Source organism: Raphanus sativus, chromosome 8, assembly GCF_000801105.2.
Source record: "Raphanus sativus cultivar WK10039 chromosome 8, ASM80110v3, whole genome shotgun sequence".
Taxonomy (NCBI): domain Eukaryota; kingdom Viridiplantae; phylum Streptophyta; class Magnoliopsida; order Brassicales; family Brassicaceae; genus Raphanus; species Raphanus sativus.
In genome coordinates, this window is record NC_079518.1 from 5,191,478 (window position 1) to 5,215,900 (window position 24,423).

The following is a 24,423-nucleotide window of genomic DNA, read 5'->3' on the forward strand; positions in this document are numbered from 1 at the left end:
CACCGGTCAGATCATTTATTACATCATCATATAATATATATATATATATATATATATATATATATATATATATATATTATTACATATGATAACTACTTATTACATGCATGTAACAATTACGGACAACCGCTGACCAACAGTTCTGCATGTGTGATATCTTTGATGGACATACTCTCTACGGTAAGTGACTACAACAAAATGGCTTTACCTACAATTTTCTAAAACTTTCGATAACCTTATATCTTATAATAATTTGTAAAAATATTTGTCTCTTCTAGAAATCTCTGGAAGACTGGACCTAGTGTAAATTTCTTTTTAAACTTTGACCACTATGTCACAATGCTTCTACAATCCCATAGAGATTTTAAGGTGGATAATTTGTTATATATAGAAACTAATGTCGAAGCAGTTGCATGGTAATAGAAAGATCTTCCCATATCAAAACGATAGATAACTCGTCAAACCTGAAAAAAAACAGATGGGCTTTAAGCCGTAAGCCCAAATACATTTCTCAGCCCCCTTGAATCGGCTTAAAATTACTATTCTGGCATCATAAACGAGTTAGGGTTTAACACTCGACCATTTTTCACAGTCACTCTCCTCTCTCAGATCTGTACTCCGATCAGATCGAGGAAAGCTAAGGCTCGAAAAAATGGCGTTGGCGTTCGACGAGTTCGGGCGTCCGTTCATCATTCTAAGGGAGCAGGATCAAAAGACGCGCCTCAGAGGCATCGATGCTCAGAAAGCCAATATCGCCGCCGGGAAAGCGGTGGCTCGGATCCTCCGCTCCTCTCTCGGACCTAAGGGAATGGATAAGATGCTTCAGGGACCTGACGGAGACGTCACCATCTGTTCGTTTCTCACACCTTTTTTTAAATCTCATTTCTGCTTTTTTGGATTTTAGTATCTCTGTATTGAGTAGGATCCACGTAAGCTGCTCGCTGTTTAGGTTTTGGAAAATCGATATGCTATGTCTGCGAGCTTAGCTTATTATTAACAGTGGCTGATTTAAGATCTTTTTTTTTTAAACAGGGACACTATCTTAAATTTTGAATTTTTCAGGGACGTTTCATTGAAATTTAAACTAATTACTTAGAAAAATCAATACTTTTAAACTTAATTTCTTCGCCATTTTTTGTTTTGTTTTGTCTAGCAAACGATGGTGCAACCATCTTGGAGCAAATGGATGTTGACAACCAGATTGCGAAGCTTATGGTCGAACTGTCGCGGAGTCAGGATTACGAAATTGGTGACGGCACAACAGGTGTTGTTGTCATGGCTGGTGCACTTCTGGAGCAAGCTGAACGTCAGTTAGATAGGGGAATCCATCCTATCCGTATCGCTGAAGGATATGAGATGGCTTCTAGAGTAGCAGTTGAACATTTGGAGCGTATAGCACAAAAGTTTGAGTTCGACGTTGATAACTACGAGCCGTTGGTTCAGACTTGCATGACTACTCTATCCTCGAAGATGTAATATTTTTGATATACTTGAGTTTAGGGTGTTGCATGCTTAATTAATATAGTTTTGTAGAACACTGTTCTAACTTTTTTTTTTGTTTAATTTCTACAGTGTGAATCGATGCAAGCGCAGTTTAGCTGAGATTGCTGTGAAAGCAGTTCTTGCTGTTGCTGATTTAGAGAGAAGGGACGTTAACTTGGATTTGATAAAAGTAGAGGGCAAAGTCGGGGGAAAGTTGGAGGACACTGAGCTTATATACGGAATACTTGTTGACAAAGACATGAGCCATCCACAAATGCCAAAGCAAATTGAAGATGCTCACATTGCAATTCTGACTTGCCCCTTTGAGCCACCGAAGCCGAAGACTAAGCATAAGGTGGACATTGACACGGTGGAGAAGTTTGAGACATTGCGCAAGCAAGAGCAGCAGTATTTCGATGAGATGGTTCAAAAGTGCAAGGTAGGTTTTTAATCTTTCTTTTTTTTTGCCATAAATTATCATAATGTTACTTATGCTTTGAAATTTCAGGATGTTGGTGCTACACTGGTTATTTGCCAGTGGGGATTCGATGATGAGGCAAACCATCTATTGATGCACAGGAACTTGCCTGCTGTCAGATGGGTCGGAGGTGTTGAATTAGAACTTATCGCAATAGCCACAGGTATGGCATTTCTCCAAGCATATACTGGTAATGACTTAACCAGTTATGTACAGCTGATAGGATGGATATTTGTGTTTATGTAGGCGGCAGAATTGTTCCAAGATTCCAGGAGTTGACCCCAGAGAAGTTAGGGAAGGTACTATCTACTTTCAGTTGGTGTTACCCATTTAATAAGTGGAACGCTAAATATGTTTTAATCAGACCATTAAATCCCCACACTTGTGCATGTTGTTAGGCTGGCATGGTCCGTGAAAAATCATTTGGCACAACAAAAGAACGAATGTTGTATATCGAGCACTGTGCGAACTCAAAAGCTGTCACTATTTTCATCCGTGGAGGTACTCATAGCCTTCTCTATTTATAATTTGTTAATAGCATCGACTTCAGCTGAGTGATCTATAAACATTGATGATGTACTGAGTTTAATATGCTTCAATGTATATGGTGGACAAGAATATTGTACTGGTTGTTTTACAATTCGTTATTGGTTATGGTTTAGGTAACAAAATGATGATAGAAGAAACAAAGCGTAGTATCCACGATGCTCTGTGTGTGGCGAGGAATCTCATCCGCAATAATTCAATTGTATATGGAGGTGGTGCAGCTGAAATCACTTGCTCACTTGCGGTTGATGCAGCTGCTGATAAATACCCTGGCGTCGAGCAGGTAAAAGACAATCTTCACTCTTCTCTTTAATCATTTATTACACAAATCTTAACGCTGAAGGCCTATTACTTACGAATACTTCCGTCTATGCAGTACGCAATAAGGGCATTTGCAGAAGCTTTGGACTCTGTCCCTATGGCTCTTGCAGAGAACAGTGGATTACAGCCAATTGAGACACTCTCTGCAGTTAAATCTCAGCAAATTAAGGTAAGTTACTACTTGGCTATCTATTTTGCCATCGGTTTGTTTTTGGCCAGTGACCGAAAGAAATTTGGCATTTTTGGGTGTATGTATGATGAACAGGAGAACATTCCTTTCTATGGGATAGATTGCAATGACGTGGGAACAAACGATATGAGGGAGCAAAATGTGTTTGAAACATTGATAGGAAAGCAGCAGCAGATTTTGCTTGCAACACAAGTCGTTAAGATGATTCTAAAGATCGACGATGTCATCTCTAATTCTGAATACTGATGATATGATGTCCTGACATTTGCACTTTTGCCTCTTTTGTTTGCTTTCTATTAGCTTTTGGTACTATTCATCGATTTTTTCCCTTTCTTGTAAGCTTTTATTTTAAAAACATCCTCATTTGTGCCCCTGATTTTGAATTTATTCCACTTTTTTTGTCACTGAACCTAACAGCATGAGAGCTTCCATGACTTGGATTTTAATGAAATGTTGCATTTTCTATTCATTCTTTTTTCATCACTTGAAAAAACCCACTAGGCCATTTTTTTTTCTGTAAATTTTCTGTTTTTTTTGAGCAAAAAGCTCTTTGAGACCCCATTGAGAGTTCTCTAATATCACAAAACCTTACAGTCGTTAAAAACTTAAAAAGTCTTAGCAGACGCAAAAGGCAAAACTGTTCTCAAGTCGTGGAACAAATGTTCAAGACAAAACAACCACCTGTAAATATGTAAGAACGTACTGGGTCCTAATTAGACATTCCAGGACTATGAAACTGAAGAACTAGATGAAAAAAGGCCGAGACATTATTCAGGATATACAAGGCGACACCTATCATTCTCTTCCTACGGGTCGACAAAGAATATGTGAAGAATAGGGAAAAGATAGAAAGAGACAGTTTGACCCCAAAAAAAAAAAAAAGATAGAAAGAGAGAGAAAGGGAAAAGAACAAATCTGTGTGTGTTCTGTTGTGTGTAAGTTTCATGTGAGAGGGGCCTAAGAGATATCAATCACCTGTCTTGTTACAAGATGGAAGCTAGGAGCCACAGATGCAACAAGAGACTGTAAACCATAACGCCAAGCCTTGCTTGAGGACGACTCATTAATACTCTTCCACCTGAGACCCTGCATTGCACAAATCAAACACATCGCTCAATAAGATGAACTATACAACTCAGTCGCCCTTTTGATATGACCGAGAGTGTTTTACCATATTCCATCGACACGATCTGCTATCATCTTTCCTTGCGTTGGAACTAGACCAGACATGTTGAGAGACTTGAAAACATGTCCTGCCAAAGAGAAAAATAGATTTGTGTTTAAGTTGAGTGAGAGCTTAAGAGGCTCAAGTCATCATATATGGACAGCCTCAGTTCTAACCTTTATCTTCATCTGCTTCGTTGTGGTTCATCAGATGCTCGGACTCTGAATCTATGTTGATTGCTAGATGATCCGTTGATGCTTTCCTCACCACTCTCACTTGCGCTGCTGTAGGCACAGCTGATATTGATTTTTTTCCCTGACCACAAAAAATGTTACCACCCCAAATTGCATTATTCAAAAACATAGCTAGTTTTCAAATATTCATAAACAAACATTATCTAGTGTTTAAGGTCATAACTTGGCTGCAGATAATAAAAATATACCTAGAAAAATATGTCATAGAAGATAGCAAAAGATACAAAATCTTACCTTGTCCTCCATCTCTGATATCTCTGAGGTAGAAGATACTCTTGGTGCTTCGAAGATGCTCCTTTCATGAACAACATCAGGCTGAATGGCTTTGCTTTGAAGTTTATCCTCAAATTCTTCAACTTTTATTGCTAATTTCTCCACAAGTTTTTCGCTGCTGACTAACTTCAGACCAAGTTCTTGCGCCCTTGATTTTGAACTCTCTGATTCTAGGAGAAGGGAAGCTATTTTCCTCTCTAGTGCTTGTAAGAGTGTCCATGACTCAGAGAAGTCTAGGTCTACAGCAGGATCATTACCAGCCAACATACCAAGCAGTTTCTCAAAGCCAGATATTAGCTTGGACAATTCTTTATTTGCCTTCACTAGCTCTAGCTCGGTCGTATCCTTTGCTTCAGCTGCCTCCTTCAGACCTTGAATTTCAAGATCCTTTTCTGCCAAGGTGGAGTTGAGATCTTTTTGTCCATGTGATAAGAGGTCTATCTGATGCTGCATCTTAGTAACACTATCAACAATCGCGAGTAGCTTCTTTACATCATATGGTCTCTGTGGATCTAATCCATTGGCCTGATCTACTGAAGGAGGCATCTCAATACCATTTATCTTGTCAAAAAGAGCACGCATATCAGAAGCTGGAATTAGGTTCTCCTTTGCTTCTGCAACTCGAAGAAACAGCACGTGACATGTCAGTAAAGTGGTATACATGAGATGATAAAAGAAAAGAAAAATATATACCTTGCTCTTGTATCTGCAGTTTATCATATAATCTAGAGAGTTCCACCTCTTTCTCATGCCATTTCTCTTCTTCGGCTTTGAGATTTTCCAGCTGAAGTTTCAGATCTTGGCAAAGCGCTTCCGTAGATTCCACCTTGGCCTCGGAACTTGAAACCTTGGTTTGGTTTAGATCTCTTTCTAACACAACCTTTTCTAGAGCGGTAGATGCTTCTTTTAGCCTTTCTTCCATATCTCGGATGAGAACAGCAGCTGCGTTACTTGTTGTCTCAAAGAGCTTAAGAGTGGTGCATGCCTTCTCTGTGGCAGAAGATAGCTCTTTTGCTCCCCGGGCGCATTCACTTACATGAAGAATCTCTTGTGGATGTTCAGTTGATTCAGTCTCACCACCTCCGTTGTCATTTTCTTGAAACTGAACCAACTCTAGGAGGTCATTTTTCACTTCCAACTGCAGTTCCCTGGCAGCCTCGCCACATACAGACATCAAAGCTGACAAATCTGTTTCCAATGCAGCTATAGTCTTTTCTTGTTCGCGAACAATCTCTTCACCACTCCTCACCTCTTCTTTCAGTGACTCGTTATGACCCTTTACGTTTATCACATCAGCCCTTGCTGCTGTCATGTTTTCCATCAACGCCGCAAAGAGTGTATCAATGGAAGTTGAGGAAACCTCGAAGTTTTTCTCGAGTATTTTGTTTTTCAGCTTGACCCCCTCTGTGATCTTCCTAAGGGATGAAGATATTTCGTCTTCATCAGCTGCATTCTCTATGCTATTCTCCAGCTCCGTATCCACTGAATCATCAAGACCACTCAACAAGGACTTTGCCACAGTTGAATCATCCTGGAACATAAAACAGCGTCAAGAAAAAAACATTATCAATAATTCGTCAAGAGGAGATCCATAAACATAAGAAGGTTTAATATGATAAGGTTCAATAATAATGTTACCTCTGTAACGTTTTCCATCTCCACAGGCAATCCCTTCTCACCAAAATTTAAAATGATATCTCTAGCAATGACATCAATGTCTCTAAGGCTCTTAAACTTCCTTTCAAGGAACTCATTCACCCTGGAGATTACCCCTCCATCCTTCAGCGCCATTTGGAGATTGTCAAGATGAGCAATAATCTCCATAGATTTGCTCTGGGAGTTTCCATTTGATCCAGCTAACTCTTCCATGCACACATTAAGTTTACTACTCAGAGTTGATTTCTCAACTTCAGCTTTCACCATTTCTCCTTGTAAGACAGAGAGGCTATTCTCCGCCTTCATTAGTGCCTCTTCCAGGGATCCTATTGTCAAGGAAGCCTCAGCCATCTTGCTACGCTCTAACTCTACCTCATTTTGAAGCGCCTCTAATTCATTCTTCAAATCTGTAGTAAGAACTTTGTCATCTTCGATCTGTTTGGACAGTGAATTCATGTTGCTTTCTGTCTGAGTAAGTGTATCTTGAAGTGATTTTATGGTGATAAGTGCTTCTGTTAATTTGTTATTCTGGTCTGACACTTCTTCTTTAACCTTCTCTAGCTCCATCTCTGCAGTAGCGGTACTGCTTTGAGCCTCTTCCTTTTCACTGATGATATCAGATATATTTCTTTCGGCCTGCATGAGTGCAGCTTCAAGTGTATTCCTGGTTGCACAAACTTCATCCAGCTCGCTAGACAGAGAGGAGGCCTCTCCAACTGCTTTCTGCAGATCAAGTTCTACAAGCTCCTTGGCAGCTTGGACTTGCCTATTCTCCTCAGCAAGTCGATCTATGTTACCCTCTGCAGCAGACAAGGTATCCTCAGCCAACTTCAAGGCTGTGAGGGTTTCTGCTAATTTACTGGCTTCTTCTTTTGCCTTTTCCAGTTCTTCTTGTTCCTCTACTCTAGTCTGCTGCACTTCCTTGAAGTACTCAACAAGTCTGTCAATCTTTTCTGAAGAATCCTCAGTTGCTAAGTCAACAGGTATACTCATAGTTTCAACTGCTCTCATCACTTTCTGCAACAACGTGTCATTCAGAGATAAAGACTGCTTAAGTTCATCTCTCTCTTCCTTGATAGCAACAAGCTCAGCCTCTAGCTCCTTTGTGCGCTCTGAGTCTCCCGATAACATATCTATCTGATTCTTGTAGCTATCAACCGTACCAGTTAACTCCTGCAACTCGAGCATCAGCTTCTCGATTTCCGAGTTCTTCTCATCCAGCTGAGCTTTCAACTTCTCCCTATCCTGAACAAGTCCCTTGCCTTTCTTGATAGCCATGGAAAGTTTGTCTTTGAGCAAAGCAGATTTCTCCTCTGACCTCTCAAGATCCGTCTCCAAAGCAGTTTTTTCTTCTTTCACTGAAGCAAGTTCACTTGAGAGATTGTTTACCTGCAAACAAGCCAGCATTTCTTCTCCTAACATTTCCTTACAAAGTGACAACTCCACATCACTAGCATAAAGGAGACTTTGAAATCTTTCAAATAACTCTTCGTTGCCATAAGAGCCCTCACTAGAGTCCCTGATTTTCTTTACTATCTGGTCCAACGATCTATCAACAAGAACAGTATGATGTTCAACTCCTTCCGTCATCACGCCAGAGGTTTCCACAAGCTTCCTCACAGTTTCCTCTCTTTCCAAAGAATCTCGCTCTGCAGTTTCCTTCAATGTTTTAAACCTGAAAGTTACATCATCAAGTTCCTGTCTAATGCTACTTTTCTCCTCCATTTCTGCTGAAAGAGACATACTTAATCTTTCTATCTGGTTCTGCAGGGCGCTAACTTCATCCTTTGCCTGTAAAAATGATTCCCTAAGCCAAGTTAGGCGAGCTTCTAAGCTGGATTCGGAGATCTCCTCAGGTAAGTCAACCGAAAAGATCAAATCCTTTAGTCTGTTGTATTCCTGAGAAACATTCTGGAGCTCTTCCCTCTCTTCTGCAAGTGATCTAACCTTTTCAATGATATCTAAAGACTGACCTTCGTCGGAGTTAGCATTAATGTGTGACAAGATGGTTTCTATATTTTCAATGATTGAGCTCTTTGAAAACACCGTTTCCTGATATGATGCAACCATAGCTTCGGATTTTACTAACTCACCTTTGACGAGTTCAGCTTCATCCAATGCTTGTAGTTTCACCAAACACTCTTCAAGTTCTTTTGTTTTCTCATCTAAAGACTGTTCCAGCTCTCTCTTTGCTACTTCACATGCTTCCAGGGATACAGACTTATCACGGAGTTCAGTAGAGCGCTTCTCAAGTTCATCTGCCATCTCAGCTAAAGATTGCTCAAGCTGCCCCTTGAGTAATTCACAAGTTTCAAGGGCAGTCTTCATCTCTTGTAGTTCAGACAACCTATTCTCGAGCTCCGTTGTTTTCTCAGATATTTGATGCTTTAGAGCATCCCGGTTCTGAACTAACGCCTTCCCCTTGGTTACGGCCATGCTGAGCTTCTCTTTCGTGTTGATACACCTTGTCTTCTCCTGCTCAAGCTCTTCCTTTAATTTACCAGACTCTGCAGTCACCGACTCAATCATTTCTCTATCGCTGTTCACCTGCTCAACCAGTTTCCCGTTTTCATCTTCTAGATGGCTAAGTCTTTCATGAAAGGATGTTTCCTTCTCTTTGAGCTCAAGTAACTGAGAGCAAGCACCACCGAGAGCCGAACCAAAATCCTCTTGGAAACGAAGATCCGCCTCATCACTAGACAAACACTTCCTCAGCTGATCAGCACCGTAGTAAAACTCGGTGTACTTAGCACTCAAAAACGCAACTCCGCTCTCCAGATGAGCAATCTTTTCAGAGACAGAGGAGCCGCTATGCTGCGGCTCCTCTTGCCCAAACACATTGCTAAGAGAAAGCAGAATCCTATCTGTTGCAGCCACGAGCTGCTGCTCCTCGTCCTGTGAGGAAGAAGACTTTGCGGTGAGATTAGCAATCTCCTCGTCCTTCCCACTGATTACCCCTCGAAGCTCCTTGAGTGCATCCTCGTGCCGAATCTTCTCTTCCTCGGCAGTCTCCAGAAACTTAGAGAAACGACTGAGGATCTCCACGGTGTTGTTCCCATCTTCTTCAACTTTGGAATCGCTCTTCTCAGCAGTCAAGAGGTTAAAGTGTTCCTGCAACACTGCAAGTTCCTTCTCCCTATCCTCCTCCTTCGCATTCTGTATGTGTGATAGAAAACTAACATAAATGAACAACAAGACAAAAGATCCTTTAAATAATTAAACTAAGAAATACAAAATTACAGTGTCATGGTCATCTGTGGTGAGAGCTGGTCCCTTGATAGGTGTATCAATATTCAACTCCTCAGGAGCATCAACAAACATATCTTCCTTACTATCAACAAATGCTGTTGTTTCCTGCATCTGAAACGAACATAAAAAAAAAAAAGATTCGGACAAGAAACACAAAAAGAAAACATGTCATTGTAACGTTTACAAAATCTCTCACCTGGTCAGGATCAAGCTCTCGCTCTTGCTCATTCTCAATCCCATCATCAGCTACAGAATCGGCCGAGTCCTGCGGAATATTACCATTCTCATTTGCATCAGCAGCTACGGAAGAATCAGACGAATCCTGCGGAACATCATCATCATTCTCGTGCATTATTACGATTTGTTTCCAAAACAGATCTAATTCGGAAACACCGACTAAGAAGGTTAGCAATATCGAAACACGAGAGAGAGAGAGCCTCTACAGACAAAACTGCGAAGAGAGTCGAGAAATGAAAAGGTTAGGGACTGTGAGACCGACACGGTGCGTTTTGTTTTCTCTCCCTCCCGTTTGTGTTTATTATGTCGTGAGATTGAAGTGTGTGTGTGTGTGATGTGTTTCAACCAATCAGCAACTTTCGGTTCTTCCGTTTTAAGCTTCCTGTCACGTGACTAACTTTTTAATGTTAGTATCTAATTAAGGATCACATACTTTTAGTCAAGAAGTATTATTTAATGTAAGACAAAAATTAGAAAGTGATCATAAAGTTCTGATGTAATAAAATCTTCTAAACTATATTACATTTAATATTTACCATATCTTTAATAAATTTTCGTATTTAATATACAAATGCAAACATTGAATTTTGTATGTTATATTTTCGGTCTATTAAATCCAACATTCAATGTGCTGGATTCCCATTTTTCCTATGAGCTGCTTAATGCATTACAACACTTTGCGTTACAATGTGTTGACCCACAAGTCACTTTTCTGGTTACACTTGTAGTTAAAGTTTTAGATTTTGTAAACGTGCCCATTATCTTTGAACACATAAAACTTGGCCTATCTTCGTCTTTTTTTCTGTTTATTGTTGAGCCTCTTTAGTTGAAAGTTTGTAACTTTACATTGCAGTGGGGACTTTTCAGTTGTCCCTTACCTGATCCTAACAAGTAATAACATCGACCAATACTATGTTTTGATCATCACTCGTCACAGAAGGAAAAAAAAAGCAAGCGATTAGTACACATAATGCCCTTAAAGAAGTCTTTCTTACAGTTACAGAAAACCTTATCTATCTCCAAAGATTGCTCTATGTAAAACCGGAACAACATTTTCTCTTTCATATCTCATAACAAAATGGTACACAATCATCTTATTATTCATAATCTAAAAATGAAGGGAAAGATATTAGAGATCACCAGATTCTTATATACACTTAGTTAAAGGTCTGGAATCTTCCTCTCCCCTCTCTACACCCACCACCAGTGATGTGTGTTTCCCCCCAAATAAAATCATATCAAGTACTCGTTGTACCCTGAGAAGACAGCTTCAGGATAATCTTTAGGTAAACTATTAATGTGTAGATAGAACCGTAGCAAATCCTCTTTAGTGACCGTCTCAGGATCCACCACATCCTCATCGCAAGTCAGCACCCAAAGATCCTCCGAGTTAACCCTCTTGATGTTCCCTCGACAAAACGGGCACGACTCAGACTTGGTGTTCCAGTTCCTGTAGCATTTGATGCACATGGCGTGACAGCAGTTTGGTAACACCATTTTGGTGCATGGCTCTAAGCAGATCCCGCATTCCTCTTCTCTTTCCGAGTCAAGGCTGTTAGTCATGAATCTGTTGCCTTCGACGTCGTACTTCTTCTTGTTGGTGATGGCTTTTGGATTCGGATACCACAAGCTGTCGCTTGGTAAGTCCGCGAAGTTGATATGAAGACGCTCTAGCGATGGTAATATAACACCTGCATTCAGACAAATCCTCTGTTCTATAAGACTAAGCCAAGAACACACACACAAAAGGAGATCAAGGTTTACCGTAGAACTCTCTGATTGTAGCTTTCCTTCCGTACCTGGATCGATTCCACCTCCCGTCAGCACGTACCTGTACACAAGATCAAGAAGAAACAATCAGGGTCACACAGCTCAGACACAAGCACAAGCACAAGCCGGTGTAAGATGATACTAAAACAATATGGGAAGCAAGTTAAAGAACCTTGTAGATGAGTATGTGGAAGAAATCAAAATATCTAGGAAGGAGACATGAGAAATCCATCCATTGGAGCAGGAAAATGAAGAAAGGAGCCAGATTGCTGCAAACCAGTTTCATCTGAAGTCTCACACCGCTCTTTCCCATTGGTATCTCACCAGCCCTGCCATCAGTATTTTTTTGGCACACTAATCAGTTACTACTAAAATATCCTTGTAATCATATATAACCCCTTTCTTCAGACAATATAACACAAGCTTTAAGAGACAACATCACACAGATACCACAAAGTTTACAACTTTTGACCAATTCTGCAATATTCAAACTGAATCCTAAGTGGGGGGTTTCGGCTGATTCAGTTCCTTAATTAGTCAACTGCTAATTTGATCATCAAAACCCTAAACCCAGAAAATCAAATAACCAAAACCCAGAGATAGAATCAGATGACTCACAGTCCATTGGCGTGCTCAATGTCAGCCTCGAGAATCTTCAAAGAGTCCATGTAAGAAGACGACTTGGTCAACTGATAATACATGTATCTCCCCCTTTCCTAAAACACTTTAATCCCTTCTCTCTACTATTACAAAAGGGAAAAGACAAGAAGAAGAACAGAACAGAACAGAGAATCCAAAGGTCCAAAGGTTGGGTTTTGGAAACAGACAATCCTTGGAACCAGAGATGAACAGAACAAAACAAAACAACACAACAACACACAGCAGCTTTTCTCCTCGTCTATTATCTCTTCGGTTTTGCTTTATAAATTTTCTAGAAAAGATAAAAAATATATTTAAAAAAGCGACTTTTGATATTTTCCGGCCAGAGAAAGAGACAGCCTTCGTGAATGCCAAGGCAAACTGAAAAAGAAATTCTTATCTCTTTTTTCTTTTAGTTCCCAAAAAAAGTTTCTTAATTTTTTTCTGTTACAGAAGAAGCGATGATGGATTGTAATGTTGAAATGGATGATGCGATAAGGTGTCCTTATCTATAAAACATGTTTATGTTTTGTTCTGTTGGCAGGTCTTCGTTACCAAATTGGCGTTTTTAATCAACTTCTTTATAATAAAGTATTTCGAGTCTTTAATATCTGTGACCTGTCATAACCAAAACATTATTTGTTTCCAATTCATTTTGTGTTGATTATGGAATCAATGTATCAAGTTGTTTGTTTTTAATTACCTGTATTTGCTTGTTGTGTCTGATTCGTGATATGTATCATTCCAAATTATGAGTACACACATTGGGCATATAATATCTTATGGATTTGGATTAGTATACTGTATACCATTACTTAGCGTTGACCAACAAAACTTTATAAGAACCAGTTACAACACCTTCATCCAATGCGAGGAATGGATAACAGGCAGTTAAGAACATTAAGTAAGATAATGAATGTCATTTTTAACATGTCATTTTTTAACAGTTCAGAACTTAGGTACGTTTTCTTTTGAGTATATTGGATAATCTCTTATTAATTAAAGTTATTTGAATAATCAAATTCAGATGTAATCTTTTGAACGTGACGCTGATCGTGTTTGTGAACTGAGATACGTAACCCTTGACAAAACCCTACGTTTTTGGTCTTATAAAATATGGTTTTATCTTGAACTTAATTTGAATCATTACCTTTTGCGTCGACAAGAGATCAACAAAACAAACTAGTATCGTTCCAGCAGAAATTCTTTTTTTGGAGCCTTCCAATTTCAAATGAATTTATTAAATTTTGAATTATTATATTAAAGGTTAGCGATGTGGGAAATGCAAGCGATGTGGAGGTGACGAAACCATATTCCATATCTTCCTTACCTGCCCTTTTGCGATGAAGGTGTGGGAGCTCTCCCCTGCTCTGTTCAAGCCAAACCCCTCTGTGGTGACTTCTGTAACAGAACTCTTTAATAACTGCCAAAAATAGTGAATCTCCCTCCCTCTGGTATCTCTCAACTGCTATTTCTTTGGATCCTTTGGAACTTATGGACTAGTAGAAACCAGTTGGTGTTTCAAGATAAATTGTTTGATGAGAATGAAGTTATCACAAAAGCTCTCAAAGATGGAAGAGAGTGGCAACTGGCTCAGCCTCTTAAGCCGCCGATAATAGCGCAATCACCTCCCATCCATCAAACTGATCGGCTACCGACATCTACGGTGATGCACGTCTTCTCTGATGGAGTGTGGGATAAGACCACTTGCAGGGGAGGAATGGGCTGGATCGTGAAGACCTCCTCCGGTGCGACACTGCTCAGTGGCTCTTCTCACCGCCGCGTTGTTGCTTCAGCTATGGTCGCCGAAGCTCTGGCCATGAAAGAAGCTATTGGCTCTGCTGTTAATGCAGGTTTCAAAGACTTACTCTGTTTTACAGATTGTAAAAGTCTCTCGGATTACCTCACAGGAAACTCCTCTGTGACTACCGTTCAAGGCATCCTCCACGACATAGGCGTGTTGTCTCGATCCTTGGACTCTATCTCCTTCTTCTTTATCCCTCGTGTTAAAAATAAAGCTGCTGATAGCTTAGCAAAAACAGCTCTTGCTGTATGTTTTAATTCCCTCTTGTTATAAAACGTTTTCTTTTAAAGCAAGTAATGAAAGGTTTGATCAAAAAAAAAAATATTAAAGGTTAACAGCTTAACATGAAAAAATAACGTTTACTATTTATTATAAAGATTATTAATATACTGAAGGACTATTTAGTTTGACACAAATCGAAAATATACTTTTTTACCAAACACAAATATAATTTTGATCTTTAGTTATAAGTTTTTTCTTTTAAAGATCTGATCATCTCCGATTTATGAACAGTAATGCAGTCCTATGTATATTCTATGAATTGATTGTTTTGAGAACAGAGTTCAAAAAATTGACATAATTATATATAATATTGTTTAAAAATAAACATAGGATACTACAATTATTTTTGGTTGGTTGTTATCGGTCGAATGGTCATATATCAATGAACAACTCAAGTATGCGAAGTTAAAGAATGAGAATTTGGAATAATCCATACCCCAATTTGTTCAATTCAAAAATAGAAATGAACTAATCAAAGCTTCCACATAATGGTTCCATTGACTTGGAAAAGAGGAACCACGAATATACAAATAAACGGAGCTAAAGGAAGAGTCAAATGTGTAATTTTCTTATGGTGTTGCTTGATAAATTTCATTTCAGGTTTCCAAGGACAAAAAATGCAGCTGCAGTTAAGTTCTTGTCCCAGAAACCAAAGCTGTCTCAAGGATTCATTCATTGTTAAGCTCAAAAGGTGCCACGTTTCTTTTTTGTTCAAATAAAAATCGGCCAATAAAAATCCCTCCATACTTGATGCCTATATTTGTACTCTGTAGTATTATACTACCCCCAAACTCTGTAGTATTATACTATACCCCAAACCTTGTACTGTATATAACTAACATCAAACAACTCTGTTATCCATCATGATTCATGCGTTTTCTCTTAAAATCAGCCAACCTATTAGTAGTGACATACAGTATTGATGCAGCAGCATCCGTGATCATTAAAGATCACGTTTCCTTTTCTACATAGGATTTCCTTTTATCTATTTTATGTTCTTTAGTTTAAAGTGCTTTTAACTTAGGAATATGAATTCACGTAATCCCTTCAGGATTGTGAACTTTTAGCTATTATATAAACAGAGGCAAACCACCTCTTTGTAATTACGATTTGATTTAATAAGATTTCAGTTAAGTTTAAAGAGCTTTCTCAAGCACTGCAAAGAGTATTTGCATCCCTAAGAGTTCTCACGAACACTGCGAAGAGTATTCGCATCCTTTGAAACTTGTTTCAGAGTTACCTTAAGCCACAAGCTAACCACTTAGGACTCAAAACCTCGAAACCTAACAGTTAAAGCTTCCGCCTCTCCATCAAGTATTCATGGGGGTTACAGCATACTGTCTAACTGAACTATATATGAATTTATCTTGAATTTGCATAACAATGCAATTCTTTTGTAGATAGATACTTGAGCATGTAGAAAACTTTGATTAACACAGTATTTGTTTTCCATTTCATAATGTAGAATTAAATTGTTGCTCAAAAAAAATGTAGAAATAAATATAATTACTTTTTTTGGTTAAAAATGGAAATAAATTTTAGTTTTGGATTTTATTTCATAAAAAGAGAATTGGTCAAAGAAAAGACAAAAAGAAAAAAAAAAGACGAAGGAAGAATGAACGTCTACACGCAGACGCCATTGGATACAGTTTGAATCGGGTATATGCCTTATGGATTCTTCTTCTTCTCCTTCTCTCTCTACCTAAAGCTAAAGCTATCGCGCGATTGATCCATCCACCATCGGCGCTATGGAGGATTCTACGGCTACAACGACTCATCATTATTTCACCATTTTCACGAATTATCCTCTCATCTCCTCCCTCACAGCTTTCACCATCGCTCAATTCATCAAACTCTTCACCTCCTGGTACGTACTTGCCTCATTTCTGCATTCATAGTTAAAAAGGAGTGATCTTTGATACAGATCTGTCCTTAAGAACGAGAAAAACGTTGACTTTCGTCGTGTATGTGATTCTCTTAGTGGGAAAGGATAGATCTTTTGCGTTTCCCTTTTAGAGATTTCTTATAGATGTTTGTTTAGGTATAAAAAGGATGATATTTTTTTTTAACGTGTTTACTTGGTTCTGCAAGCAGGTATAGGGAAAGGAGATGGGATCTGAAACAGCTTATTGGGTCCGGAGGAATGCCTTCTTCTCACTCAGCTACCGTTACTGCTCTCGCTGTTGCTATCGGTTTGCAAGAGGGCTTTGGTGGTTCTCATTTCGCTATTGCTCTCATCTTAGCTTCTGTTGTAAGTTTTTGAACCAACAACACTTTCTTACCTTCTCTCTCTCTCTCTCTCTCTCTCTCTCTCTCTCTCTCTCTCTTGTTTATTTTATATTCTTTTATATGTGATTGTTTTTTTGGGGGGGCGTGTCGCAGGTCATGTATGATGCAACTGGCGTGAGGTTACATGCGGGTCGCCAAGCTGAGGTTTTGATTTCTGCTCCAGCTTTTCTTTGTTTCAGAATATTGATTTTTGTAATTTGATGCACAGTTGAGCTATGGTATCCTGATCTCTGAGTCTCTGAGTCTGATTCTTTTTTTTTTACAGGTTCTCAATCAGATTGTGTACGAACTTCCTGCAGAACATCCACTGGCTGAAAGCAGACCATTGCGTGAACTTCTCGGCCATACCCCTCCCCAGGTATTTTTGTAAATTACAGTTAATTGAAAAATTATAAATCCTGGTGATCACAGACCACTAACAAATCTCACCTTGCTGGACCAGTATGAAAGTAATCTCTTATTATCACATCCGCCAACGACTTGAACAACATATTTTTAATATAGGACAAGCAAGATGTGAAATTTCTTATAGCTGTTAGTTACATAGTGTTTACTCTCGCTATGATTCACTTAGTAAGATAGTAAAGAGTTTAAGAGGAAAAGCATGAGTATTTAATTAGGACCGGTTTGGGGCCTTTTAGTGGGTTTATGTGAGTTGAACTCTAGAAGAAAGAGAGTTTTGTTCTTACTTTGATATATAAACTACTCTTTGATTTGTTACTGTGTTTTGAGTTCTTGTTCTCATTAGATTCTGTTTTAACATTTTTGGTGAGAGATCAGGTAGTTGCTGGCGGAATGCTTGGAAGTGTCACAGCAGTCACTGGATATTTATTTACCAGGGTTGCTACTAGCTAACGTGTGAACGAACAATCATAGACCACAACTCGCCTGCTTCATTCCCCTAGTGAAACCGCTGGACAGTGGACAGAACCGAAAGCAGATTTACAATCAAAGCATTAGTTTAATTCACTACATATATAATCGTATTCATGAATATTCTGTTTGAAATGTAAAGAAAACTTGAACACCATTACAAAAATAAAAAACGTAAATCTTATTTGGAAAATAATACAAAGAATTTGTGGAATGATTGGCCTTGTTCATTTTTTACCAAGTATGCTTAGCGAAGACAGCTCTCATTATGCTCCAAAGGAATAATAGACTTCACACACCAAGCAATCTGTTGGTCTGATTGAATGTACATCAATATAACTTTGACAAGCACAGAGACAGTTAAGAAAACTAGCTTTAAAGGCTTGCTGGCTCTGAATCTTATCGATGATATTAGGCTTCTGTTTTTGTATTGAAGTGATGTTCATATATTATATTTAAAAAAAAAAAAACTGATACATCAGTAAGCTATCTACACGATTACCTCTGGTGGGAGAGTAAAAGTGAGCAAAAATGGCATGTACATATCTTTCTTCCCTATGCAGATGACTTGTGTAAGAAGTTAAGGATCAAAGCAAAAAAAAAAAAGCAGCTTCACATTGGAGTATGTAAATGTGAGTGACACACTCCAAATGTATCTTTTTCTCTTCTCAACGGTGGATCGAGTAGCTTTTCTTCCAGAAGAAGCTCAACGCTTTTGTCATTGTCTTCCTCGAAGAGGTCGACTTAGACAAAGGTTTCCCATCTGACCCTAGTGGAGCTGAACCTTGAGCCGGTACAGACATTGGTAACGGTGCAGACACGCTTTTCCTGGGAGCTTCATCTTTGTTCGGCGACGCCTGTTCTCGTTGCCTCTGTTCCCTGAACAGCATCAGAAGCTTCTGAGACTTGTCTCTTCCTCTGACACTCCCGTTCACCGAGATGGAAACCAGAGACGGAATCACTCCCTCTTGCAGCACCATCTGGATACACGGCTCGCTTCCCGTGCACAGGATCACAAGGCAAGAAACGGCTTGCTCTTGTTCCACCGTGTCACCAGTGTCCAGCACCGTTGCGAGAGTGCCGATCATGCCTTGTGATGATATCATCTCTTCTTTCCCTTCCTGGCTAGAGGCTATATTTAGTAATACCGCTAATGACTTCTCTATCCACAAGTGGTCACCTGTTGATGCTAGGAGTTGAAGGCTTTTGATTATGTTGCATGAGAGGAGAGTGGGGATATTTGGAGAGTGGGTGGAAAGGTTGTAGAGGGCGTGAAGTGCGTCCAGTTTGCATTGAGTCTCAGTGTTTTCCTCCTGAACAAGAAGCTTCACGAAAAATGGAACTGCTTGACTTGAGCCAATCACGGGCTTGGCTTTCTCTAGGCAAGAGAGGTTTAGATATAAAGCAGTTGCTGGCCCTTGGGAGTGAGAACCTGAAGAGATCATTTTCTCTAGAAGCGGGATGACTCCTGAAGTCAGCATCAGCTCTTTGTTCCTACAGAGCATCAAAACAAAGAGCACATAGTTAACACATAACCCTTACAAAGGAATAATCAGTGTCCAAGAACGGTGAGATTAGAGAGTGACTTTGCTAACTAACCTATTATTGTTGACTGCTAAGTTAAACAGAGCCATAGCTCCAGTTTCCTGTGCGGCTGCATTGTTTTCATCAACAGCTGATTCCAAAAACCGCAAGAAAGCTTCAACAAACCCATTGGCTCCCATGAGGATCCTGGCCTCTTCATCATCCTTTAGCAACACCCTGACGTCTTCTACTAATTTGCACCTTTTACCCAACTCCTCCTCTTTCTCCAAGGTAGCCAACATATCCTGATACTTCTCTAGAACATTGATAGCAGAAGTCTCCTCAGGCGCAGTGACTTCTTCTTTGTGTTGTTGTTGTTCCGAAACAACAGTACTACTACTCTCCTCCAGAGGAACAGTTTTGACACCCTTCGGTGTGCAAGATCCTACACTATCAACCGACTTTGAATTGGTGGATTCAGATTCAGACAGGGCTAGTCTCCAGTATTGTGGTGGTTCAGTAGGGACTGTGATCCCATTCTGCTCACACCAGCTAGCAATCAGACCTTTCACACAGTAATTAGGAGTCAGGGAAAGATGCGGGAGCTGCTGCTGAGTCTTGGGGCAAGAGTTATGTCCATCGCTCAACCATTTCTCGATACAGACACGTTCATAAGTCTGTCCAGAAGCAATAATGACAGGATCACACATGAGCTGCAAAGATATGGGACACCTGAGCTCTTCTGGTGGAGTTGGCATCATCTGTCCTCCTCCTCCTGGTTTCCTAACAGAACCAAACTTAGAAAGCTGACGCCCAAACGCCTGACCACGGTCTACTTCGTTAGAGCTGCCTTGACCACCGGTGGGAGAACACGGCGGTGAACACTGAGAGTCGTTCTCATCCACAGCTTCGATTCTAAACAGCTTGGAGTATTTTCTCATGAGGTGCAAGAGGTAAGCCACGATGGACTCTTTACGCTTGTCTTCTTCCGCACGTGCCTTGTCGATGAGTTTCTTTAGAGCACGCCGCTCAGCCAGAGCTGATCTTGAGGAAGTTATGCCGAGTCTGGTAGCTGCTTGGTGGAATGTTTCGAGCTCGGCGGTGTCGGTGCAGTTGTCAAATTTCTTGCCTTGTTGGAGTAGTGCGATTATACGGTCACCAACTTCTTTCTCTGATGGATCAAGCAAGAACTTGGTGTGCTCTAGTTCACCAACAATGTCCAAAATCTGAAACAAATTAAACCGTAAAGACGAGTAACTAAGTTAGCAAGAGAAACATAAGCCCTGGACAGTTGTTAATTTGCAAGAAAGGAAAAGACTGTGCTATTCACTGATATAGACATATCACCTGAGAGCCAATAGAGCTAGGGACAATGTCCTCCACGCGTCTAAGACTATCGATAAGAGCAGACTTTGTTTTCTCAAATTTTAACAGAACAGCATCCCCAGTGATAGCCTATTTCAGAAGAAACGGAGGGGAATTGAATTGAAGAGAGACCAAAACAAACGAAGAGAGAGAGAGAGATGCATCCAAAAAAGAAAGAAGGAAGCTAACCAAGTAAAGTTTGCTAGAGTCAGAGCAGTGTTGAAGAATGTTCTTTGCTTTCTCGAGAGCAATATGTAAGGAGCACAAGGTTTGAATACCTGACTTACTCCGAGGCCGTGCTTCTTCCAAGGAAGGGAAGATGGATAATACCTTGCAATAAACTGCTGATAGTTCCTTGCACATATCTCTATGTAACTGCAATTTTTCAGCAATGAAGCCATTATCACACAACTTTAGTTTTGCCATTAGAGAGAATAAGACCATCAAAGAGCAAGAAGAAAGAAAAAAAATTACAGTTACACTCTCAATTTAACAAAGGTCAATGGAAAATAAAAAATAGAGATGATTTTTTTTTTAAGTTAGGTTACAGCAATGTGTTGCCTTTGGCATCATTGATCAGGCTAAAGGCAGCTACTACACGCAAATCACATTTGCTATACCTTAAAAAAGAAAAAAAGAAAAAAACATAACATACGAAGAAAATCCCCATTTTTTATATTCTATATGATTACAACAGCCACCGACAGGGATTTTGTGAAATGGTGACATTATAAAATGAAGAGAATATTACCTTGGCATCGCTAGCAGCGAACAAATTCTCCTCGAGCTCGCTTAAATCCATGTATCCAAAAATCACCTAACCCACAGCTTTATACAAACCTGAGAACAATCTTTGTTTCCAGAAAAAAAAACATATAAAGATTCAGTAAACGACAGAAGCAAGAATCATGGATATCTCTCCTACGCAAAAGTTTTGGCCTTTGGTTCCAAATTCTATGGAATTTTCGATTCTTGAAAAAATTACCAAGAATGATCTAACGAACGAGTTTTTGACCCAGGAAAAAAAAACAGAAAGAAAGAGAAGTAAATGTTGGGAGCATAACGGTAGAGCCTCGGCGGAAAAAGTGGGGTTTGATGAGAAAGAAAGGAAGTGTCAGCTCCACAAAACCAGCAAATTCTACGACCACTATTGAAACACGAACCTGACGCGAATTTTTTTGCCACAATAACGACAAAATAAAATAAATAAAAAAAGCTGGAAGAGGAAAATAATAATAACACACGTGTGACTTTAAAGCCGCAACAACACCAAAACAAAACAGACAAGGTGGAAATAATCTGGACAATTGCAGATATATAAACGTACCGGATATCTTTATATATAAAAGACAGTTTACTCTCTCTTGGGTGCGCCACATGGGACGCCACGTCACAAATTCGAAGCATGTAGGTGCGCCATGTGTCCGCGTACATAAACCGCATCGTTTCATTAAAACATAAGTATAATTGGTTTGGGCTTTTATTATATTTGGGCTTCATCCGTCTGCGTTAAGACGACACCACCGTCGTGTCGATCCAAGTACAGGCCACCGCGTCTTACCAGAATAGGTGTACGCTTTCATTCAATCTCCGTCGTTTACGTTTTCATTCACTCCATTAAACCATCACCTTTATTAAATTGCATTCAATAGCATCTTCACCTTCTTTGATGGTTACAAAACTTATCCTATAAATAAGGAGGTAAGCTTCGCCGAAATTCATCAATCATCACCTCTCACCCTCAATCATCATAATACTTTTGTTCAGTATGAAGGTTTCTTCATAGAAAATTTGATATAGATATGGAGTTTTGAGATGTTGAATCGATTTGTGAATCTTCAATCCCGACGTTTTGTCTTCTTTCCTAATCAACGGAACTTATCGGGAGAGCTATTCAAGACGAATCGCGATCAGTCTTATGGTGATTCCCTGGATCGAGAAGCCTTGGTGTCGTTTCATCTTGGAGGTAAAGCTTCCAAGAATATCAACAATGACATAGAACTTGAATTTTGCTGCTGCGGCAAGGAAGCTCACTGAGATGGGCCATCCTGGATCGGCTGAAACTTTCTACAACCAACGTGTACCCGGAAACAGTATTGTCCCTGATTCGTCAGTTTTGAATTCAATGATTCTTTGTTTGGTTAAGTTGAGGAGATTTGACGAGGCTAGAGCACATTTAGATAGAGTTCTAGCTAGATGTACCTCACAACTTTAGTTTCAAACCCAAAATTGGACTTAACAACGAGTGATAATCTGTTTGATTGGTTTAATTGTGATATTGGAATGTGTGTGACTCTGTGTTTATTTATAGTTATTGCAACGGGTTTTTTAAAAAATCTTTTTGTTTGTAATTTTTCTTTCTCTTTTTCACTCTACAACACAATTGATATTATAGCTTGCTTTGTTGCTTAACATTTTCATTACTGATTGCTGACTATTTTTCTCAGATTGTGTCTAGCAGAGGAGGTAACAGCAGGCTCTTATGACGTCTATGATGCTGTGAAAACATGTTCAAAGGTGTGATCCCTTGGTTTCTTCAATCCAGAGTCCACAAAAAAAATTTGTTCTGTAGCTTGTGTTCTACTTTTGAATCTTTACAGTTGTAAAGAAATAGAACGAATATAGCAATGTGCCTAGAGAATGAAGCTACTTTACTTATGTTTCTTAATATTCTACATTTTTTTTGTAAAAGATACTATCAAAGTTTTCATTACCAAAGAAAATTAATGATAAGCACCATGGCAATGTAATCTACAGCTGTTTTTTGATTATCAATAATGCAGATATCTGCAAGGTTTGCACCGGGTCAAGAGTTATTCTGTTTCAGTTGAGATCCTGAAGAATGCACCAGTTCTTGCGATTGTTTATGAGAACTTTTTCGGCTGTGTTTTGCTTATTGTAGAGGTAAAATAAAAATACTTCCTTAGATTTATTTTTGTGCATCAGAAGCTTTGCTAAAAAGGAACCAGTTCATGAAATTGTTCCAATGGCAGATTTGGGATGCTCTTTTGCACTGAGAAGCTTGATATTTTTGTAAACGATGGAGCTTTCGGAATGGTCTATTAAGTGGTTTCTGAAACTACACAATATCAGAGATTACTGTGAATTTAGCCAAGGTGTGTTAGTCTTGGAAGATGCTTCGGTTGGACCTTATGGAGAAAGATAAGCACATTCCAAAAGCAATAGAATGTGTCGCTATAGAAAAAAACGGGTAGCTACAGATTATGGGTTCAACCCTGATAAAAAAGTCATACAAGGAAGTTAAGTATATTTCGATTTTAGGTGGTTTGGTTTGATTTAGCCGTGTACAAATTATAGTGCAACAGTGTCTCATGCAATGAGTTTACTTTAAAACATCGAAAAGATTCTCATAGTAAAAACATAATTTAATTGAACGTCATGTGACTTGAATTTTACAAAAGTAGATTTTGAATCAAACTTACAAATTTCTAAACATAATAAAATATACATAAACCAAATTTGAAATATATATAAACATGAATTATTTCTATAATTATTTAATAGTTAAGGCAAACATTAAAAATCCAACTATTACTTTTTACTAAAACCTATGTATTTCAGGCTTTCAAATATCACATAAGGTACTAATAATGAATTTGTGTGCGAGTGTTTATTACTGGTCCATATGTGAAATACAATTAGTATATATTTTATATAATATTTAAATGTGTCTTTGTAAAAAATATTCTGCCAAATAATATAAGCAAAGTAATTTTTTTTTGTGCTTGATTATTAAGCATCACTTTGATGATATTGGTCTAAACAATAAACGAAGCATTTTATTTTTTAATTGTAATGTAAAATGAACCTCCTTTGCATTCAAATATTTTGTATTATTTTATTGAATTACATATCAAAAAATGTATTCTATCATATAGATTCAACCCACGTAAACTATATCAAATATTCCTAATAAAATAGTTGAAATACAAATTTATATAATTTAACTAATATATAATATTGTAAATAAAATATTTTTAATCCTTTTAAATAAAAACATGAAAA

The 24,423-nt window shown here is 38.8% G+C and overlaps 5 protein-coding genes and 1 long non-coding RNA gene across 9 annotated transcripts; 3 read left to right on the top strand and 3 right to left on the bottom strand.

The window, feature by feature from the left end:
- The first annotated feature begins 551 nt into the window (after positions 1–551).
- On the top strand, positions 552–3,486 carry LOC108821990 (T-complex protein 1 subunit epsilon). The gene is made up of 9 exons (XM_018595001.2): positions 552–851; positions 1,154–1,472; positions 1,573–1,921; positions 1,991–2,123; positions 2,207–2,259; positions 2,359–2,461; positions 2,623–2,789; positions 2,883–2,996; positions 3,093–3,486. Exons 1-9 carry the CDS (start codon positions 653–655, stop codon positions 3,261–3,263), a joined length of 1,608 nt encoding a protein of 535 aa, XP_018450503.1. The 5' UTR covers positions 552–652; the 3' UTR covers positions 3,264–3,486.
- Positions 3,487–3,614: 128 nt separating this feature from the next.
- Positions 3,615–10,147, bottom strand: LOC108821989 (trans-Golgi network-localized SYP41-interacting protein 1). 2 transcript variants are annotated; one of them, XM_056991578.1, is made up of 8 exons: positions 9,811–10,147; positions 9,606–9,719; positions 6,348–9,521; positions 5,403–6,240; positions 4,671–5,323; positions 4,359–4,497; positions 4,189–4,270; positions 3,615–4,103 (listed from the first exon to the last, which is right to left on the bottom strand). In XM_056991578.1, exons 1-8 carry the CDS (start codon positions 9,964–9,966, stop codon positions 4,001–4,003), a joined length of 5,259 nt encoding a protein of 1,752 aa, XP_056847558.1. In that variant the 5' UTR covers positions 9,967–10,147; the 3' UTR covers positions 3,615–4,000. The 2 variants fall into 2 exon arrangements, with proteins under 2 accessions (XP_056847558.1, XP_018450502.1); XM_018595000.2 differs by having other exon boundaries at positions 9,606–9,725.
- A 740-nt stretch (positions 10,148–10,887) lies between these two features.
- Positions 10,888–12,643, bottom strand: LOC108820818 (E3 ubiquitin-protein ligase AIRP2). Its single transcript, XM_018593826.2, has 4 exons — positions 12,240–12,643; positions 11,794–11,950; positions 11,616–11,682; positions 10,888–11,542 (listed from the first exon to the last, which is right to left on the bottom strand). The coding sequence occupies exons 1-4, from the start codon at positions 12,320–12,322 to the stop codon at positions 11,085–11,087; spliced, it is 765 nt and encodes a 254-aa protein (XP_018449328.1). The 5' UTR covers positions 12,323–12,643; the 3' UTR covers positions 10,888–11,084.
- A 3,285-nt stretch (positions 12,644–15,928) lies between these two features.
- On the top strand, positions 15,929–17,725 carry LOC108822584 (uncharacterized). The gene is made up of 5 exons (XM_018595700.2): positions 15,929–16,213; positions 16,441–16,597; positions 16,729–16,779; positions 16,901–16,993; positions 17,416–17,725. Exons 1-5 carry the CDS (start codon positions 16,095–16,097, stop codon positions 17,488–17,490), a joined length of 495 nt encoding a protein of 164 aa, XP_018451202.1. The 5' UTR covers positions 15,929–16,094; the 3' UTR covers positions 17,491–17,725.
- Positions 17,726–17,968: 243 nt separating this feature from the next.
- On the bottom strand, positions 17,969–21,566 carry LOC108822583 (U-box domain-containing protein 6). The gene is made up of 6 exons (XM_018595699.2): positions 21,383–21,566; positions 21,149–21,248; positions 20,587–20,772; positions 20,380–20,487; positions 19,108–20,258; positions 17,969–19,002 (listed from the first exon to the last, which is right to left on the bottom strand). Exons 2-6 carry the CDS (start codon positions 21,197–21,199, stop codon positions 18,177–18,179), a joined length of 2,322 nt encoding a protein of 773 aa, XP_018451201.1. The 5' UTR covers positions 21,200–21,248; positions 21,383–21,566; the 3' UTR covers positions 17,969–18,176.
- A 172-nt stretch (positions 21,567–21,738) lies between these two features.
- Positions 21,739–23,673, top strand: LOC108821494 (uncharacterized). 3 transcript variants are annotated; one of them, XR_008937260.1, is made up of 5 exons: positions 21,739–22,098; positions 22,198–22,477; positions 22,845–22,914; positions 23,181–23,301; positions 23,391–23,673. It is a non-coding gene; the product is annotated as an uncharacterized LOC108821494 (long non-coding RNA). The 3 variants fall into 3 exon arrangements; XR_008937261.1 differs by having other exon boundaries at positions 21,739–22,490; XR_001944570.2 differs by having other exon boundaries at positions 21,739–22,477.
- The last annotated feature ends 750 nt before the right edge of the window (positions 23,674–24,423 follow it).